This window comes from Trichosurus vulpecula, chromosome 2, assembly GCF_011100635.1.
Source record: "Trichosurus vulpecula isolate mTriVul1 chromosome 2, mTriVul1.pri, whole genome shotgun sequence".
Lineage (NCBI taxonomy): Eukaryota > Metazoa > Chordata > Mammalia > Diprotodontia > Phalangeridae > Trichosurus > Trichosurus vulpecula.
Window position 1 is genome coordinate 36,942,208 of NC_050574.1, and position 19,416 is coordinate 36,961,623.

The window sequence follows — 19,416 nt, forward strand, 5'->3', positions numbered from 1 at the left end:
TTGTTGTCCTGCCCGCCGCACCCCGATGAGCAGCTCATACACACACACACAGTGCCTTTGGGGGTGGGGTTTATTCAACAAAAGACATGGGTAGGGGTGGGAGGGATCGCCGGTGTCCCCTTGGACAGGAGCTCAGCGGGCCAGCACGCGGAGCTCGTAAGTCGGGGGCACGTTTCCCAGGCCTGTGAGCTGAGGGGTCAGGTCTATGTCCTCAGGCTTATCCACTGGGCTCAGTTTGAAACGCTGGAGGATGGTGGTGAGGAAGAGAAAGATCTCCATTCGGGCCAGGCTTGCCCCTAGGCACATGCGTTTCCCTGCAGGGAGGGCAGAGGCTGTTGGTGGCCCTGGGGCCTGGCCAGAGAGCTGCCAGGGTTGGATCTCAGGTTGGGTAGTGCTAATGTCCCTCACATCTTCCTGGGAGCCCATGCAAAGCCTCCTACTTCTAAGGGTGTAATGGGAGTCTGAAGAGCTGTGACTCAAATTTGGCATTTTTCCACTTCCCCAATTCTCTCCATCACCTCTGTAACCATGCCCTGGATGGCCCTTACCTGTAGTGGAGGGCATGAAAGCCTTGTTTGGTCGGAAGGCCCCTTTCTCATCCAGAAAGTTGGTTGGGTCAAAGCATTGTGGGTCCTTGAACTGGATTGAGTCCCGGTGTGTGGAGACCAGGAGTGGGATGATATGGGTGCCCTAATTGGAGTGGGAAAACAGTTAGTGCCAGCCTCAATGAGTCCTGTTGCCAGAGTGAAGAGCTGGCAGATGGACTGTCCTCTGTCCAGCAGCCCCAGGACCAGCTTAGGAGCCAGAGGAAAACCATGAAACCTGTGGGCCCTCGCTGCATCGGGGCAGTCATCGACCACCTCTCAGGTGGCATCACCTTCCCTTTCATCCCTGCTCCAGCCTCCTATGATGCCACCACCTCTTCCATGCTGCCAAGAACCTCAAATGTCATAAGAAAAGTAGATGCCCTTGTGCATCTCACATCAGATGACTCCCTCCACCATTGACTCTACCTACCTCTGCCTCATGAAGAGGCAACCCTTCAACATGCATCCTTGGTCCCATTCTGTCTTACCAATCAACCCCACTTTAATCTTTAATCTCCCATGTCTCCCACCCCCAATCCTTCACTGATCTGACCATCCCAACTAGCTATCATCCTCCCTCTTTGTGGCTAACCTCCAGGAGAAAGCCATCTGGTTCTAGGGGCTATCTGTTCTAGGTGCTGTCCCTTCTCTCCATTCTAAACCTTTTTCAGTCTGACTTTCAACTGTCATCCTCCTGAAACTGCATTTCATCATCATCGGCCATCTCTTAATTGTCAAGGGCGATGGCCTTTTCTCTGTCCATCCCTCTTCTGATAAATTTTTCTCTCCCGGTTTCCCTCTTAAGTGTCTGATTCCTCCCCAGTCTCCTTCGCTGGATCCTCATGCAGAGCATGTCCACTGACAGTGGGTGTCTCCCAGGGCTCTGCCCAGCTCCCCCTTCTCTTCTCCTTCCATACCACTTCTCTGACTGCTCTCATCAGCTTCCACGGATTCAGTTCCTTTCCCACTCGGCTGATTCCCAAACTAACTTAGCTAGCCCCTAAACTCTCGATGATCCTTCGTTTGGCATTAGAGAACTGCATCTCTAACTGCCTCCTGGACGTTTCCAACTGGGTACCACATAAACACCTCAAACTCAACGTGTCTGTATCAGAACTAATAATAATAGCTAACAGTGATGTAGCACTTTGAGGTTCTCAAAGCATTTTACACTAGCCATCTCGTTGGATTCTCACTGCAATCTAGTAAATGCTATTTGCCCCCGTTTTAGAGATGAAGAATCTGAGGCAGACAGAGCGACTTAGGTTAACTTGCCCAAGGTTACAGATCTTAAAAGTATGTGAGGCTGGATTGGATTCAAGTCTTGGTGACTCCAGGCCCAAAACTAGATCCAAATTTTGCTCTTACTGTTGAGGCTACCACCATTCTCTCAGTCACCCAGTGCCATCCGTAACTCTTCACCTAAACTCAGTATTATCTAACCTGTTCTCAAAGTTGTATCTCTACCTTCAGGCCATTTCCTATCTGTTTATGTGGGGGCCCTCTCCAGTAGTCCTGATCTACATCTGGCCACTGGACCCAGATGGCTCCGGAGGAGAAAGCAAAGCTGATGACCTTGCACAGCCCTCCCTCACTTCAATTCACTTGCAAATCATGGCATCATTTTCCTAATGTCATGGTCCTCCTTGAGGATGAAGGACAAAAAACAACAATGTCTGTCTCTGTCTGTCTATCTCAGTTAACAAGGTAGGTGGTGCAGAAAAGTTCTCTTGCAGAAAGTGGGATTCGAGCTGAATCTTGAAGATAGGGAAGTCCAGTGGAGGAGAGAGCATCCTAGGGAAGAGGACCCACCAGGGAAAATGACTGCCACTCTCTCTAATCTTCAGTCTCCTTTCCTGCTGCCTACCAATGTTCCTGTGTCTTTCAGTGAAAAGTCAGGAGGGAGATGGGAGGGTTGTGTTTGAGGGTCAACTGGTGTTGCTGATGAAGAAGAGGGATTATGGGCTTTAAAAGCCAAAGAAAACTCTTGAGAATTGATCCTGGAGTTAATAGGCAGCCACTGGAATTTATTGAGTAAGAGGTGTGGATGACATGGTGAGACGTGTGCTTTAGGAAAATTGGTTTGGCAGCTGAGTGGAGGGTGGCCCAGAGTAGGAAGAGATGAGGCAGGAGACCGATGGAAAGGTTAACTCAATGGTCCAGGTGAGAGGTGATGTGGGGCTGTACCAGGGGGTTGGCTATGTGAGTGTACGAGTGGAAAGAAGGGGAGCTATTAGGAGAGATGATGTGAAGGTACAAATAACAAGACAGCAATGGATTGGTGAAGTGAGTTGAGTCTAACATAGAGGTTTTGAGCCTGGGAAGATGGGTCAGAGGGTATGACCTGGAGGAGAGTTCAGCCAAGGAGACTGAGAAGGAGCAGGTGTTGGTGACTCCAGACCCAGGAGGAGAACCAGGAGAGAGTGGAGAGTGCCCGCGAGGAGAGGATGATCCACAGTGTCAAAGGTGGCTGAGAGATCAAGGAGAGTGAGAATTGAGAAAAGGGCATTGGATTTGGCCATTAGGAAGAAAGAGCAACTTTAGCTGAATGTTGAGGTCAGAAACCAGATTGCAGAGGGTTTGTGATTGAGGATACTAGGGGATAGAGGGTAACAGCTTTCAGGATAGAGGGCTGCAGGCCCTTAATAGCTCATGCCTCAGCTGGAGCCTTCTGATTGGTCTTGTCTCCAATTCCAATCTATCCTTGACTGAGATGTCAAAGTGATCTTCCTCAAGTGTAAATTTGAGTGTTACTCCTCTGCTCAATAAACCCTGGTGGTTCCCCATTGCCTCCAGGATCAAATAGAAAGTGCTCTTTTTTGCTTTGGAAACACTTCACAACCTGGCCCCCTCCTACCTTTCCTCAGCATACTCCATGATCCAGCAATGCTGGCCTGCCTTGCAGGTCCTTGAACAAGGACTGTCCCTCATCCCCCAAACTCCAGGCCTTTCCCCTGGTTGTCCCCTATGCCTGGAAGGCTCTCCCTCCTCAGTTTGGCCTCCTGGCTTCACTGTCTTCCTTCAGTATTCACATCAAAGCCAATCTTGGGTAGCAAGAGGCCTTTTGTGGTCCTTTTGTCTTGCTTGTGACACAGATATCAGTATCTATTTATCCTGCCTACCTACCTATCATATCTATCTGTCTTTCCATTTGTCTGTCTGTCTATCTATCATCTGTGTTTCTATCAGTCTATTATCTATATGTGTTTCTGCCTCTCTCTCTCTCTTTCCATCTATCTATCTATCATCTATCTGTGTTTCTATCTATGTATCTGTCTTTCCATTTGTCTATCTATTTGTCTATCTATCATCTATCTGTGTTTCTGCCTGTCTATCATCTATATGTGTTTCTACCTACCTATCTCTCTGTCTTTCCATTTCCATTCTATCTATGTATCTGTCTTTTCATTTGTCTATCTATCTATCTATCTATGTAGCTATCTGTTTCTCTCTCTCTCTCTCTCTCTCCCTCCCTCCCTATCTACTTACCTACCTCCATCTGTCTGTCTATCTATCCTACCCACTTACCTGTCTGTGTTTGGGTCTCTGTCTGTCTGTCTCTCTCTACATGGTTGGTTGCATGTTGTCTCCCCAATTAGCCTGGGAGATTTCACTTTTTTTTAAATAGCCCCAGCCTTTAGCACAGTGCCTGGCACATAGTAAGAGCTTAATATATGATTGTTGACTGTCTAGAATCCCAGGATGCCAGGCTTCTCCTCCTCAGATCACCTGCATCTTCCTCCTCCTTCTGCCTGTCCTACTGGGTCTCCCCAGCCCTCCATATATGGTGTGGATCCAAACTGAGCACCTTGGGCAGGATGTAACCACGAAAATGGGTGTCCTGTGTGACAGCTCGGGGCAGGGCCATGGGTAAGACACTGATGAGTCTCTGGATCTCATGCAGGACTGCGTTGGTGTAGGGCAGATTTTCTCTGTCCTCCAGGCGAGGAGCCCTGTCCCGGCCCACTACGCGGTCTATCTCTTCTTGGGCTTTTTCTGGGGAAGTAGAGGAAAGAAGAGAGGACTCTGAGGAGACTGTCCTCTCTTGTTCCCATCCTCAGCTCACAGGATAGAAAGCACCTCAGAGGCCATTCAGTCCAACCCTTTGTTTTACATACAAGGAAACCAAGGCCTAGAGAAATGAAGTTCCCGGGGGTCACTCAGGTGCCAAGTGCCAGGGGTGGGATTTGGGCTTTCCCATGGTACCATGTCCCCTAGGGAAGCCTCCAGTGGGCCCCAACTCCCTCCTACAGATGGGGGACTCATGGAGGTGAAGGGCACCCACTTGTCACTTCGGGATACTTGAGCAAGATCAGCAGCCCGTAGCGAAGGGTGGTACTTGTGGTCTCAGTGCCCCCGAAGAATAGATTGTGGGTCGTCATCACTAGTGTATCCATGTAGAAATGACTCCAGGGGTCCTGCTTTTCCTGTGGCAGAGGAAGGAAGCTGCTGCTTATGGCAGGAGATGGGGGGGAGGTGGTGAGATCAGGCACAGGGCAGGGAAGGGATGGGCATGGGGAAGGGACCCAACCTTTTCTATCTGATCTAGGAAACAGTCAATGAAGTCCCGCGGCTCTCCTGGCTTCCTACTCTTCTGGTGTTTCCAAATCTGATCATAGATGAAGGCCCGTAGCAACTCAAAGTTGTGGTAAATTCGCTGGTGGGGACCAGGAACCCAGTCCATAACAGAGGGGCACATGTCGTACATCTGCAGTGAGGGACAGGAAGGAAGAGGCTCAGGTGGGGAGGAAGGGAGCGCTGCATGACTATCTACTGGCCATGAGGCAGCACTGGGGACTTAAGAGTCAGGAAAAGCTGAGTTCTAATTCTGCCTCAAACACTAGTTAAGTCACTTAACCTCAGACTCAGCTTCCTCATCTCTAAAATGGGAATGATAACAAACCCTACCTCCCAGGGTTTTGGAAAGATGAAATGAGATGACAGTGGTTAAGATGCTTTGCAAGCCTTAGAGGACTAATCAATGCTTGCTCTTGTTCTTCCCTTTCTCTAACTTTTTGTTTTCCCCGGGTTGTGTCCAACTCTCCATGACCCCACTTCGGGTTTTCTTGGAAGAGATACCGGATTGGTTTTCCCTTTCCTTCTCCAGCTCATTTTACAGATAGGAAACTGAGGCAAACAGGGTGAAGTGACTTGCCCAGGGTCACACAGCTAGTAAGTGTCTGAGGCTGGATTTGAACTCAAGAAGATGAGTCTTCCTGACTCCAGGCCCAATGCTCCACACGCTATGGCGCTACCTAGTGATCACAACTGTTATCGCTGTCTTGTAAAAATCTTAGATTTTGCAGGTGAAAACAACGAAGCCCAGAGAAGGGGGCATTTTGGGCCTCACAAAAACCTTGTGAGGTAGGCACTACTGGTACAATTATCTCCATTTTGCAAATGAGGAAACTGAGAGGTTAAGTGACTTGTCCAGGGTGACACAGCTACCAAGTAAGAGAGGCAGGATTAGAGCCCAGGCCTCTAAAGCTCAGCCCTGTGCTCCACTTTCCCCAGTTCAGGGTCTTTCTCATGTTCCCTGAAGCCCACAGGATCCCCATTTTTACCTTTCTCCTTGGCATTCGATGCCTCATTTGTTCTGGCCTTCTATTCTCCCTGTGGGCTATGTGACTGCTGGGGTCCCATCCCTTTCTAAGATGCCCTTTCAGTTTGGGTCCCCAGAAATGCTACCTCCCCTAGGTGGCCAACCCCCAGCCCTGGCTTCTCTCCTGATTTAGTGATGTCTCCTAGATGAGGTCCGCCATGGGAGGGCCCAGGGGTGGGGGGCTCACCTGGCCCCATTGGGAACTCATAAGCTTGAAGTTGTCATTCAGCAGATCCAGCAATGTTTTGAAATCAGGGTCGTCATAACTGTAACGGTGTCCAAACACCACAGCACAAATGACATTGGCCACGGCGTTGCTTAGGAGCTGACGGGGGTTAAGGGGAGCATCTGGAGGAAATGGAGGAGGTTGAGGGTCAATCCAGGGCTTCCCCAGGGGAGGGAACGTGATTCTGGTGTTATCTCCCACGTCTGCCGGCCCTGGATCCCTGTCCACTCTCCTCTGCGTCTCTCTGCCTCCCTCCCACCACCACATCCCTCCCCATATCTCTTTGTCCCCTTCTTCTGTCCATTTTGGGGTCCACTCGTGCCTCTGCCCACCACATTGTCTTTCTCTGTCCCTTCCCTTCCCAGTGTCTCTGCCCCTACCCCAGTGTCTCTCCCTTTCTCTATCTCTGGGTTTCTCTGCCCTTCCCCTCCCAGTTTGTGAGTCTACCCCCACCCATGTCTCTCTATCTCTGGATGTCTCTGTCTCACTGTTTCTCTGCCTCTCTCCATCCCCTCTTGCCTCCAGACTATATTTTTGCCACCAATGTCCTTCAGCATCTCTGTTCCACCATGTATCTGTCTTTCTGTGAGGCTCCATATCTGTCTCTGTCTCCTGTCCAGTCCTCCAGTTTTTCAGTGTTTTTGCTCCGGTGTCTCTTCCTGTCTCTGTCCTTCCTACCCAGATTCTGTCTCTGTCCCCTGTCCTGTCCTCCAGTTTCTCTATTTCTTTGTCCCCAGTGTCTCTCTGTCCTTGTTTCTGGGTGTCGCTGCCCCTCCACCCTCCCCCAACGATCCTTTGGTGTCTTTGCCCTCCAATGTCTCTTCCGATCTTTCTCTCTGGGTGTCTGGCCCTCTCCCTACCCCCATTCTGTGTCTGGGCCCTGCCCCCGTCCCCTGTCCCTCGATGTCTCTCTGGCCCTCTCCCTACCCCGATTCTGTGTCTGGGCCTTGCCCCTATCCCTCCATGTCCCTCCGTGTGGCCGTTTCCCAGCCCACCCTGAACACTCTAAGGCTCCCCCCGCCCCCACGCCGGCCTCTCCGGTCTCCAGTCCCGGCCTGGGGCGGGGTGGGGAGCCGCACCGCGGGCTTGGCCGAGTTCTTTGCAGAGAGCGGCCGCTTCTTCCTGAATCCGCTCCTCTATGCTGCGTGTCCCCAGGCCCATGTCCTTCAGGGTGCTCATCGTGAACGTTCGAAGCGTGTGCCATCGGGGGCCGTTGGAGAAAGCGATCCCTGCCCAAGGGGATGTACAGACGCCAAGAGACATGGGGAACTGGGAGACTAGGACAACGGGTGGGGGACGACGACGGCGACGGCAACGACTGGGGGCCAGGGGTCTGCTTTGGCCCTAAGATCCCAGATGGCTCTTAACACGAAGGACAGCACGCGGAACAGACATAGGACGAACAGGGGGAACAGGGGGAGCAGATGGAGTAGGAGGAGCAGATGGAAGAGGCGATGGAGAGGCGGGGGAAGAGGGAGCAGGTCAGACGAGGGAAGGGGCACCGGGGGTAACAGAAAGGGGAACACAGGCGGGAGCACAGGGGGCGACGGCGACGGGGGAGACACAGGGACAGAGGGGGAGGGAGACACAACGGGTAGATACACGAGGACAGGGAGTAGCGGGGGTAACACCGGTACGAACAGGGGTACAGACAGTCATAGGAACACAGGGAGGAGCAGAGAGACATGGGGAAAAGACGCTGGGGACACAGACGGGAGCAGAGACACGAGGAGTGGAGAGACAGATACGAACGGACAGACACACGCGGGACAAAGGCCCCCCCCCAACTCGCCACCCGCTTTAGCTCGTTCCCTAGCTCGCTCGCTCACCGTTGCCCCGGGTGAAACGCTCGAACGTGGGCATGGCCCCGCGACCGCTGAAAGCATCGCCCTGCAGCAGAAGCGCCTCCCGCAGCGCGGCCGAGCCACTCAGCACCACCGCCGGCTGTGGGCCCAGGTGCACGGTGAACACCAGCCCGTAGCGGGGGCTCAGCTGCGGGATGGAGGGTAGGGAAGGTGGGCGACAGGAGCGCCGCCTTAGCGGGAGCCGGTATCCAGCCCCGGACCTCCCCCGCCCCCCAGTACACGGGGGCCTGGACCCCTAGCCTAGAACTTCGGGGATCCAGGCACCCCACATCCTGAGCAAAGAGAGTTAGGCATCTCCATCTCCAGATGCACTGGGATCCTGGATCCCTCCTCCCTCCAGTAGAGGGGATTCAGGCATCCCACATCCTGAGCAGTGAAAGCTAGGAATCTGCAGATGCAACCCAGACCCATGAACTCTGAAAACTGGGACAATGGGATCCTGAACCCCCCTCCAACTGAAGGGATCCAGGCATCTCACATCCTGACCAATGGGAGCTAAGCACTTTACTCCACCACACCCTTGCAACCCAGACCCATGGACCCTGAGCGCTCCAGCTCCAACTCCCTGGGACAGTGGGATCCTGGACCCTTCAACTGAAGGGATCCAGGCATCCGATATGCTGACCAATGAGAGTCAGGCACCCTACCTATAATTCAGCATCTGGGGCCCCCATTCTTTGCAGCCCAGCTTTTGGAAACCCAGTCCCTGAGCCCTGAGGCCACAACCCCCACCTCCTGGGATGTTGGAGTCCTGGGCCTCTGACTTTCATCCTGGAGACTCAAGCATTTTGGTCTCTGAGTGTCCCCTGCCTTCCCATTCTCTCATCACCCTCTGCAGTTCAGCCTCTGAGTCCTGAGATCCCAGTATCTAGGACCCCAGCCCCCAGCTCTCAGCCCTGGGACACTAACAGGGGTCTCCTAGCCCAGTCCTCATTCCTCCCTTCCCCCACCTCCAGCCAACTCCTTCACTCTGGGACACTGCTAGCCCCTGCATGTCTCCTCTATCCTCTGTTCTTCCCCTCCCCCAGTCCTGGCCCCATTACCCCTTTAGATGCACACTCTTCCCTCACTGCTTCCAGGAAGCCAGCCCCTACCCCCTGAAACCCCAGTCTCTGGGGCTCCCAACTTCCTTCCACCCAGGCCCTTTAACCCCTTCCTTTCCCCACTCTACTCTGGAAGGACACGGATGTCCCAGTCAACAAGCTTTCATTACGTCCCTACTGTGGACGAGGCCTTGTGCTAGAAGTCAGGGAGACAGAAAAAACATTATATTTCATTGGAATCCTGGTCCCAGTCCATATGAGGCCCCAACATCCCAGTCCACTAATCCTTTGACACCTGTGTCCAGGACCCAGAATTGCATTCTGGCAGACCAGATAGGAGCTTCTCCAATAGCCTCTTTTTACAATTGGGGAAACCAAGACCCAAAGAATGAAAGAGACTTGCCACTGTCAGGAGGATGACAATCGGCAAAACCAGATCTTAAATCCAATGGGGTACAGTGGAAAAAATGCTCAAAGACTTGGATTTGCCTCTGTGGCTTTTGTATATGACTCTGGGCAAGTCTCTTCACCTACCTGGGCCTCAATTTCTCCAGCTGTAAAAAAGGGGGAGATTGGACACTAGATGACCTCAAAGGCCCTTTCTAGCTCTAAGGTCCATCTGAGTTTAGTCTCTTTCTTCCCCCCCCCCGCCACCGCCTCCCCACCCCCGTCATCTCTGGGGCTCCAGGATGGTTTGGCCTTGGCTTTGTCCCCCACCATGTGTCTCTGTCTCTGTTTCTCCAACCTTTAGGGTGTCTCTCTGTTCCAGTGAGCTTTGCCATCAGGACCCTAGCATCTGGGCCTCCCAGCCCCTAGCCCCAGGACTGAGCACCCACTCCACTGCCACCTCCTCCCACCTCAATGAGTCGTTGGTCCATCTTGGAAGAGCCAAGCTGTAGCAGGTTCCCAAGCAGCGGTAGTGGTGTGGGACCAGGGGGCAGCTTGCCCTGAGACCCCTGAGAGCTCCTGCTTCGGAGGGCCAGAGTCAAGAGCAAGAGACAGAGTAAGAGAAGTAGGAACATTTCAAGATTTGAACCCCAAAGTGTGTGTCAGACACAACCTGCCCATGCCTTATAAGGCCCCTCCCTGCCCAGCCCCCTGGCAGCAGACACTGGAGCCTGGGGGCCTCTGAGCCTGGCCCCCTTGAGCCTGGCCCCCATTGTGAGGGAGTTCGCCCCTCTGAGCCTGATCCCTGCTCTGGGGGAGCCAGGCCCTTCTGTACCCTGATCTCTGTTAACCAGTCCTAGCTACCCTTGACTGTACTGGGAGTCCTGCCCTGGGTCTCTCATTCTGGGCTTGTTCTCTGGCAGAAACAATAACCAAGGAGTTAGGTTAGGTCTGGGAGGTCTGGAACGCTTCCATCCATATTTCTAGTGAAGGCCCTGGCCTGCGGGAGGACAGCTGGAATGCTCACTCCTCCTCCACTGGATCCCTGGGATCCTGACTCTGCTCCCTCTACCTTGGACTGGAAGAGGCCAGGAAGGTGAAGGAGAAGTCAAGTGTCAGCTTTTCTCTGTGGTCTCTTTCTTCTAGAACTATCAGGCTTATCTAAGTCAGCCTTATTTGCTGGGAAACTGAGGTAAAGAGAGGGGCAGGGACTCAAAGGTGACACAGGGAGTCAGGGCAGGGCACAGGCTACAGCCTGCTGTTCCCTAGCTCCAGACCCAGAGGGTTCTTATGTATTTGGTTTCTTTGGGGTTTTTTTTGGGGGTGAGGGAAGACAATCAGGGTTAAGTGACTTGCCCAGGGTCACACAGCTAGGAAGTGTCACAGGCCAGATTTCAACGTGGGTTCTCCTGACTCTGGGGCTGGTGCTCTATCCAGTGAACCACCCAGCGGCCCTGGCCCAGCAGGTTCTTGGCCACTTCCTTCCAGCCTCACATCTCTGTCTCTGCAGCTCCATCAGCTTCCTCAAAGAAATGTCTCTCCAAACATTCCTATCTGCTTCTCATATTTTTGTTTCTGTCTCTCCCTTTTTCTGTCTCTTTGCCTCCATGCCTAGCTTTGAGTCTCTTTCTTTACCAGTGTCTCTGCCTCTCTAGGCTTTTGTCTTTGCACAGCTTTCTTGGTTTCTCTGGGGGTAATAGCCCATCTTTGCCTGGAGGCAGCTTCTCTACTCATGGTGTTGCTGGTGGTGTCTTTCCTGGTTTAGGAGGCAGGACCCACCCAGTCTCTACATGGTCCCTGAGCACACTTCTCATTCTCCCTCCCTCTGCAAGCTGGCTTCCTCACTCAGCATTAACTGAAACTACTCTTCTAACTTACCAATTATCTTTTTGCTACCAAATGGTGTGGCCTTTCCCCATCCTTATGCTTTGGGATCTCCTTGTAGCATCTGGCACTTTTGACCATCTTTCTTCTCTCTGGGTTGTCCCCACATTCTCTTTCTCTCTCCCTGTCTCTCTCTCCCTGTCTCTCTCCCTGTCTCTCTCTCTCTCTCTCTCTCTCTCTCTCTCTCTCTCTCTCTCTCTCTCTCTCTCTCCCTGTCTCTCTCTCTCTCTCTCCTTGTCTCTCTCTTTCTCTCTGTGTCTCTCTCTCTGTGTGTCTCTCTCTCTCCTCTTCTTTCTCTCTTCTCTTTCTCTTGCCTCTTCTCTTCTTTCTCTCCTCTTCTCTCTCCTCTTCCTCCTCCTCCTCTTCCTCCTCCTCCTCTTACTTCTCCTCCTCTTCCTCCTCCTCCTCTTCTTCCTCTTCTTCCTTCTCTCTCTCCTCTTCTTTCTCTCTTCTTTTTTCTCTCTCATCTCTTCTCTTCTTTCTCTCCTCTCCCCCTCCACCTCCTCTTCTTCCTCCTCCTCTTCTTGTTCTTGTTCTTCTCTTCCCTTCCCTTCTCTTCTCTTCTCTTTTCTTCTCTCTCTCTCTCCATTTCTCTGTCTCTGTCCCTCTCTCTCCCCATTATTTTTCTATTTCTCCATCTGCTTCTCTTCAGTATTATTTACTGGACCTTTGTTGTTGTTGTTGCATAATATTTTGCAAATTATTTATTCATTCATTTTTATAGGCATTTATTATCTCCCCCTCACATTGTCCCTTTCCAATTGAACAATTAGGCAAAAGTAAAACCCTTATAACAAAGATACATAGTCTGGCAAAAAAGGAAAAGTCCTCCCATTGGCCATATTAAAAAATGTATGTCTCTTTTTGCATTTCAACCTCACCTTTCTGGCTGAAGACAAACGTCTAGTTTCATCTTCAGTCCTTCGGACTCATGTTTTGTCAGATTTGTCACAGTTCCAAAGTCTTTCAAACTTGTTTTTCTCTGTAATGTGGTTATCACTGTATAAATTGTTCTCCTAATTCTGATCACTTTGCTCTGTATCATTTCATAGAGATCTTCTCAGTTTCCTCTGACACTATTTTTCCATTTCTTATGTTATAGTTGGGCAGCTGGATGGCGCAGCTGAGAAGACTCATGTTCCTAAATTCAAATCCGGCCTCAGACACTATCTGTGTGACCTTGGGCGAGCCACATCACCCTGCTTGCCCCAGTTTCATCACCTATAAAATGAGCTAGAGAAGAAAATGCAAACCACTCCAGTACCTCTGCCAAGAAAACCTCAAATGGGATTATGAAGAATCAGACATGATTGAATGACAAGAACATGGCACAGTAGTGTTCCATTACATTTATATACCACAGTTTGTTAGCCATTCCCCAATAGATGGACTCCTTCCTAATTTTCAGGTTTGGGCTAATATGAAAAGAAATACTATAAATAATTTAGTATATATAAGTGTTTTTCCTTTTTCTTTGATCTCTTTGGGGTAGAGACCTAGTAGTGGTATAACTGGGTCAAGAACATGCCTTTTTTTTAAGTAACTTTTGGGTTATTGTTCCAAAGTGCTTTCCAGAATGGCTGGGCCATTTCACAACTTTTTCAACCATGTGCTCGTGAGACCCACAAAAGATTGGTGGCTCACCCACTGCCACCCAGAAAATCTGTGGCATGGTTTGAGTCTTATAAAGGACACATTTACCCTGCATCAAAGCCCTTCACTGATGCCTTGTGGTGGCATGGCAGGGACCCTTAGTATCAGACACCTATACCAGCAGAACAGAAGCTCAGGCAGGTCCCAGTGAGCTCAGAAAGGCTTTTAGGATGATCCCAGTGACTGTGCATCTATCCTGAGGAGCCCAACTTTACCACCACGCTGGCAATCAGATGACTTAATATTTTCAGCCACAGCAACATATGTGTTATGGGATGGAGTACCCACTTGGACAAAGTCACAGATCACTTAAGGACAATTAATAAATGACTCCACTTCTAGGAATACTGGATTACCCGTTTTCCCCAAATCCCTTTCATTTGCCACATCTTCATCCATATCACTTCCACTAACTTTGGGCGTGTCCCAAGACACTGACCTTAACCTTTGCACTCTTCTTTCTATCCTATAGCTCATGGAAGAAGAGGTTACTGGGGAAGTCAGTACAGGAGGATGGGAGATGCCCAAAGATAAAATTCTGAAGCCACAAAGGAAAGTGATGGTGGTCCCTTTAGAACGGGAGACTGGCCAACCAACTTAGATCCCCAAACCCCAAAGATACAGAAAACAAAAGCAAAATGAATATGAGATTATGATGCTGTAAGAACACAGTTGAAAAAGGTAATGCTTGGAATGAGCTGAGCCTGTCAAGGAAGCGGAGCAAAGGAAAACCAAAAGAGCATTGTTTGTTTGTTGTTGGCTATAGAAAGGAGGCTCATTGGAGAGAGAGGGGATTTGCTTGGGGTGGATGATGGGATGATGATAAATGACAACCTAGAGAAGTCAAAGCTTTAAATCTTATGTTCTATTTTCTGCAAAGGAGAATGACCTTTACACTGGAAACAATGAAAGGAAAGTGACTAACAGGGAGCTGATGTTCGAGATAATTAAGGCATTAGAAAGAGACACTTATCTGCCTGGATGAATTCAAGTCACCTGGTCTGGAAGAACTATGTCTTTAGGTCCTCAGAGAACTGGTGGATGTGATGGCTGAACCATGGTAAGTGACATTTGAAACATCATGGAAAAGGTGGGAGAGGTGCCAAAAATTGGGAGAAGGACAAATTCTCTGATTTTTTAAAAGGAGAGAACAGAGCCAGCAAAATATAGGGCAGGGAGTTTGACTTTGACTGTTGGGGAAATTCTAGAGCGGATCACTAAAGAGATGGTGGATGAACGTCACAAAGAGCCAGCCTGCCTTTAGGAAGCACAGGTCAGGCCAGACCAACATTATTCCCCTTTTTGATTGGATCACTAAATTAGGAGATAGTTTACTTAGATTTTAGCAAAGGTTTTGCTAAAGTACCTCATGCTCTTCTTGTGGAGAGATGGAAACAGACTAGATGCTAAAACAATTAGATGGATTCAGAGCTAGTTGGATGGTCAGAGTGAAAGAGTAGAATTGTTAAGGTTTCAACGTCAGTGTATCAGGACATCTCCAGTGGAGGGTCACAGGGATCTCCATGCTGTTTAATATATATCTTTCAAACAATCAAGAGTCTTGAATAAAAGAGTAAATGGGGTGCCCATGACAGCTAATTCCGTGGATGACAGAGGTCAGGATCCAAAGGATAGGCCAAATTGGATAGAATCTGTCAAGATGAAATTCATCAGGGAACAATGTAAAGTTTTACACTGGGTGCAAAAAATCAACATTACTAGTCTAAGGTAGGGAAGAGGCAACTAGACAGTAGTTGTTGTGAAAAAGATCTGGTGGTTTCAGTGGACTACAAGCTCAGTGGGAGTCAGCAGTGGTATGCAGCAGCAAAAAAGCTAGTGCAGTCTTGAGTCCCATTAAGGGACGCAACTTTCAACAATGGGGGGGTGATAGGGTCAAATGAGATAATATTTGTAAAGTGCTTAGCAGAGTGCCTGGCACACAGTAAGTACTAAATAATGGCTACCTATCATTCTTCTTATTACTCTGGTTTTGTGAGACCTTATCTTCTGAAATATAGTGTTCAGCTACGAGTACAGTTTAAGGGCATTGATAAACTGGACAGTGTCCAGAGGATGATGATCAGCTTGGTGAAGGTTCTCGAGTCCCTGAAGAGTCCATGAAGACTCGTTGAAGGAACTGGAGGTCTTCAGGCAGAGGCTGAATGACCACTGTGGGGCATGATCTGGTGGACATGAGTTTCTGCTAACTGTCAAATTCTGTGATTCTGGGATGCGGTCAACTATAAATGTAGGCATTCCTCTCTCCGCTGGGCCTTTGCTGGTTGGTGACAGCTCTCTTATCTTTCCATGATGATTCTTTATTGTATTCCCCACAGTGGCTGCTAGAAACCTTCTCATCTCTTAAGTCCCCTATACCTGCCCCTACCCCATCTCTCTCAGCTGAAAAACTAGCTTCATCCTTCTATGAAAAAATGGAGGACTCATCTGTCCCAAGCTCCTTCCTCCCCAGTCCCACATTTTAAGCCATGTAGGCTACAACCCATCTTTTTGATCCAGTCTTAGAGGGTAAGGTGACCCGTTTCCTTGCCAACCACAAGCCCCTTTACCCAGGCCCTTGGGTTCACCCCCTCCTCCTTGTGTCCTCCAAATGCCTGCTCCTTCAATTGTCACTTCTATCTTGCCCTAATTTTCAGCCTCTCCTTATCTCCTGGCTCCTTCCTTGCTGCCTATAAACATGCTTAGATGTCTTCAATTCTTAAAAAAAAAAAAAAGTTCACTTGACCCTAAATCTCCCCTCCCTGTCCCAGCCCAACTCCTGCATCAAAAGAAGGACAGCTTCCAGGAAAAGGAAGGCAGGAGGCCTACCGCAGTCTATCCTCATTAAACCTCAACAGGAGTATTGTGTTCAGGTCGGTATAGGAAGGAAATTGATTAGCTGGAGAGGGTCCGGAAGAGGGCAACCAGACAATGTAGGGCCTTGAGTTCATAACAAATGAAGGTCAGCTGAAAGCACTTTTAGCCTGGAGAAGAGGGGACCTGAGAGCATCAGGTACTTAAAAAGATCTTGTTCTTTTATTAGAAGTTGAGAATTGTTCTTATTGCTTTATTTTTAAAAATTTATTTATTATTGCTTTATTTAAAAAAAATTAGTCTGTTTCTACTGATAGTTTTTGATAGGAGATGATGTTATTTTCTGAATATATTCCTCTTTTCTCTTTCACTCAATGAACCATCCCTCGAACAAGGGTTAAAAAGAAGTTTGGCAAAGCTAGCCAACATATGGACTGTGTCTGACAGGGCATGAGCTATCCCACACCCAGTGTTCCCCACCCCAGGAGTGAAGGGAGGCAGGCACATTTTCTTCTTGCCAAACAACACTGCTAGGTTATTCCCACAAGCTGCCTCCTCCACTTTGACTTTGAACAGAGCTGTAGAAAGTCACACCATCCTGTTGATTGGGTCCGCCATGAATTTATGTCATGGATAGGCCTATAACATAAGAAAGGAGGAATCCCTTGAAGTTCTCCCTATTTGAAGTTAGGATCACGTAAAGTACGGTAACTGGTTCCAGTGCAATGGCAATGTGCAGTATGAATTTACATCATGCAACCACTGCATGGGATTCATTATATGTGCTCACAGAGGCTAGCTGTATTTAATCTCAACCAGGCCCCACCTGCAGCAGGGAAATCCTTCTATTCGTCCCTAATTGTTTCTCTATCCCTCTCATCACAATGGCTTTTACAGGCCTTCTTTTCTCCCCTCAAGTCTCCCAGGCATCCCCTTTCCCTGACCTCTCTCCCTCTCAAATGAAGACCTTTCATTTTACTGAGAAAATTGAGGTCATTCACAGCATGCTTCTTGTTGTACTCTCTTCATTACACAACACGTTGACATCTTCTCTCATGCTCTTCTTCTTTTCCTTAGTTTCTGACAAAGAGGTGGCTTTTCTCCTTGGCAAGGCCAACGCCTTTACACGTGTCCTGAATCCCAGTGCCTCTCACCTCCTCCAGCAGATCACTCCCCCCACACCCTCCGAGTCATTCTCCACTTCTGTTGACATCTTCCCTGCTGCCTTTAAACATGCCCAAGTCTCACTCATCCTTAAATACTTCTAACTAGACCCTGCCATCCCCTCAAAAAAGCTATCTATGCACTGCCTACACTTGTTGCTTCCGCTTCCCCTTCTCTTCTTGCTCAATCCTCTTCAGTATAGCTTTCAGCCTCGTCACTTAAGTGAAGCTACTCTCTCCAAAGTTATCAAAGATCCGATCTTTTTTTTTAAATTAAATTTATTTTTTTCAACGAATAAAAGTTCCCCTTCTCTTCTTCCCATCTCCCCTCTGCTCCCAGTGTGAAAAATTAAAGAAAAACAAAACTCTTGGAACAAATATGTGTAATAAAGCAAAACAAATAATACATTGATCTTGTTCAAATCTCTCTCTCCCTCCCTCCCTCCCCCCTCCCTCTGTCTCTTTCTCTGTCTCTCTGGCTCTGTATCTCTCCTCTTCTCTTTCTCTCTCCTCATCTCTCTTTCTCACACTCTTTCTCTGTTTCTCTCTGTCTCTTTCTCTGTCTCTCTGTTTTTGTTTCTGTATCTCTCCTCTTCTCTTTCTCTTTCTCTCTCCTCTTCTGTCTCTCTATCTGTCTCTTTCTCTCTCTGTCTTTCTCCTCCCCTCCCTTCCTCTCCCCTCCTCTCTTCTCTCTGTCTCTCTCTCCACTGAGTCCATTACTTCTGCATCAGGAGGTGAGTAGCACGCTTCATCATGCCTAAAGGCAGCTAGGTGGCCTAGTTGATATAGTTCTGAATTTGGGGTCAAGAAGATCTGAGTTCAAATTCAGTCTTAGTCATTTTCTAATTGTAGGACCTCATGCAAATCACCTCATCTCCGTCAGTCTCAGTTTCTTCAGTTGTTAAATAGGGATTATAATAACACATGCCTTCCGAAGGTTATTGTAAGGATAAAATGCAATAATATGTGTAAAGTGCTTTGCAAATCTTAAGGAGCTACGCAAATGCTAGCTTATTATCCTGTGTATTTTGAAATTGTGGTGGGTGATCATGTTGATCAGAGCTTTGGAGTTTTTTTTGAGCAAATGTCTTAGTTCAGGGCATCATCACCTCTTGGCTGGATTATTTCAATGTGGTCTTCTTCCCCTCCTCTCTACTCCAACCCATGCTCCACACAGCTTTTAAAGGAATCTTCCTGAAGTGCAGGTCTGACCATATCATTCCCCTACTCAATTACTTCCAGTGGCTCTCTGTTACATACAGAACCAAATATAAAATCCTCTTTTTGGCATTTAAAACCTCTTCGTGGCCTCAGCCCCTTCCCACCTTTCCAACTTCATCACACGTTACTTGCTTTCACATACCCCAGAGCCCAGTCAAACTGGCCTTCTCTCTCCTTTCTCAAACAAGACATTCTATTTATCCTTTCTGTTTTTGCACCAGCTGTTCCTATGCCTGGAATGTTTATCGTCTCTACTCAGCCTCTTGGACTTTTTCCCAATGATGGTTCAGCATCAAATGCAAAGGATCACACAGAACCAAAACGTTCAAATAAACAGTCATTTTATTAAAAACATCCCAAAGCTCTCAGGCAAAAGGCAATCCACAAGGCATCCACTTGACTTACCTGTTCACAAAGTTCCTTATTTTGGTGCAAATGTGGCTTCTTTGTCTTTGACAGCACTGGGGTATGAGCCTAGTAACAATGGGATCTCTGTGTAAAAGAGTTTGAACATCTTAGCTGTTTTTTAGTGGCATAATTTGAAGTTGCTTTCTAGAATGGCTAGATCAGTTCACATCTCTATTAACAGTATATTAATGTGCCTGTCCTCCCCACCCCCCACGTTGACTATTCCAATGTTTTTTCCTCTTTGCCAATTTTCTGGGTGTGAGGTAAAACCTTCCGGAGTTGTTTTGTCTTATATGTGATTAAGAGCGATCTTTCATTTGGTCATTAATAGTTTTCAATTCTTCCCTTGAGAACTGTTTGTGTAGAACCTTTAATCAAACTCCCTGGGGAGTGACTTTTGGTCTTACATGTTTGTGTTCATTCTTTATATAACTAACCATCTCTTTTTTTCTTGCTAAAAATCCAATGCCTTTTCCTCATTATACTTCTTGACCTTCCTGTAGTGCCTGATGCTGCCAATTCCCCTCCCTCCCCACTCTCTCCTCCTTAGTTTTCTCTGCTGTGGT

The 19,416-nt window shown here is 48.7% G+C and overlaps 1 protein-coding gene across 2 annotated transcripts; it reads right to left on the minus strand.

Moving 5' to 3' along the window:
- Positions 1 to 53: 53 nt before the first annotated feature.
- Positions 54 to 10,345, minus strand: LOC118839760 (cytochrome P450 2F5-like). Of its 2 annotated transcripts, XM_036747282.1 has the most exons (9): positions 10,181 to 10,345; positions 8,245 to 8,407; positions 7,495 to 7,644; positions 6,377 to 6,537; positions 5,119 to 5,295; positions 4,873 to 5,014; positions 4,396 to 4,583; positions 549 to 690; positions 54 to 314 (listed from the first exon to the last, which is right to left on the minus strand). In XM_036747282.1, exons 1-9 carry the CDS (start codon positions 10,343 to 10,345, stop codon positions 133 to 135), a joined length of 1,470 nt encoding a protein of 489 aa, XP_036603177.1. In that variant the 3' UTR covers positions 54 to 132. The 2 variants fall into 2 exon arrangements, with proteins under 2 accessions (XP_036603177.1, XP_036603178.1); XM_036747283.1 differs by lacking the exons at positions 8,245 to 8,407; positions 10,181 to 10,345 and adding an exon at positions 8,005 to 8,234.
- Positions 10,346 to 19,416: the final 9,071 nt, after the last annotated feature.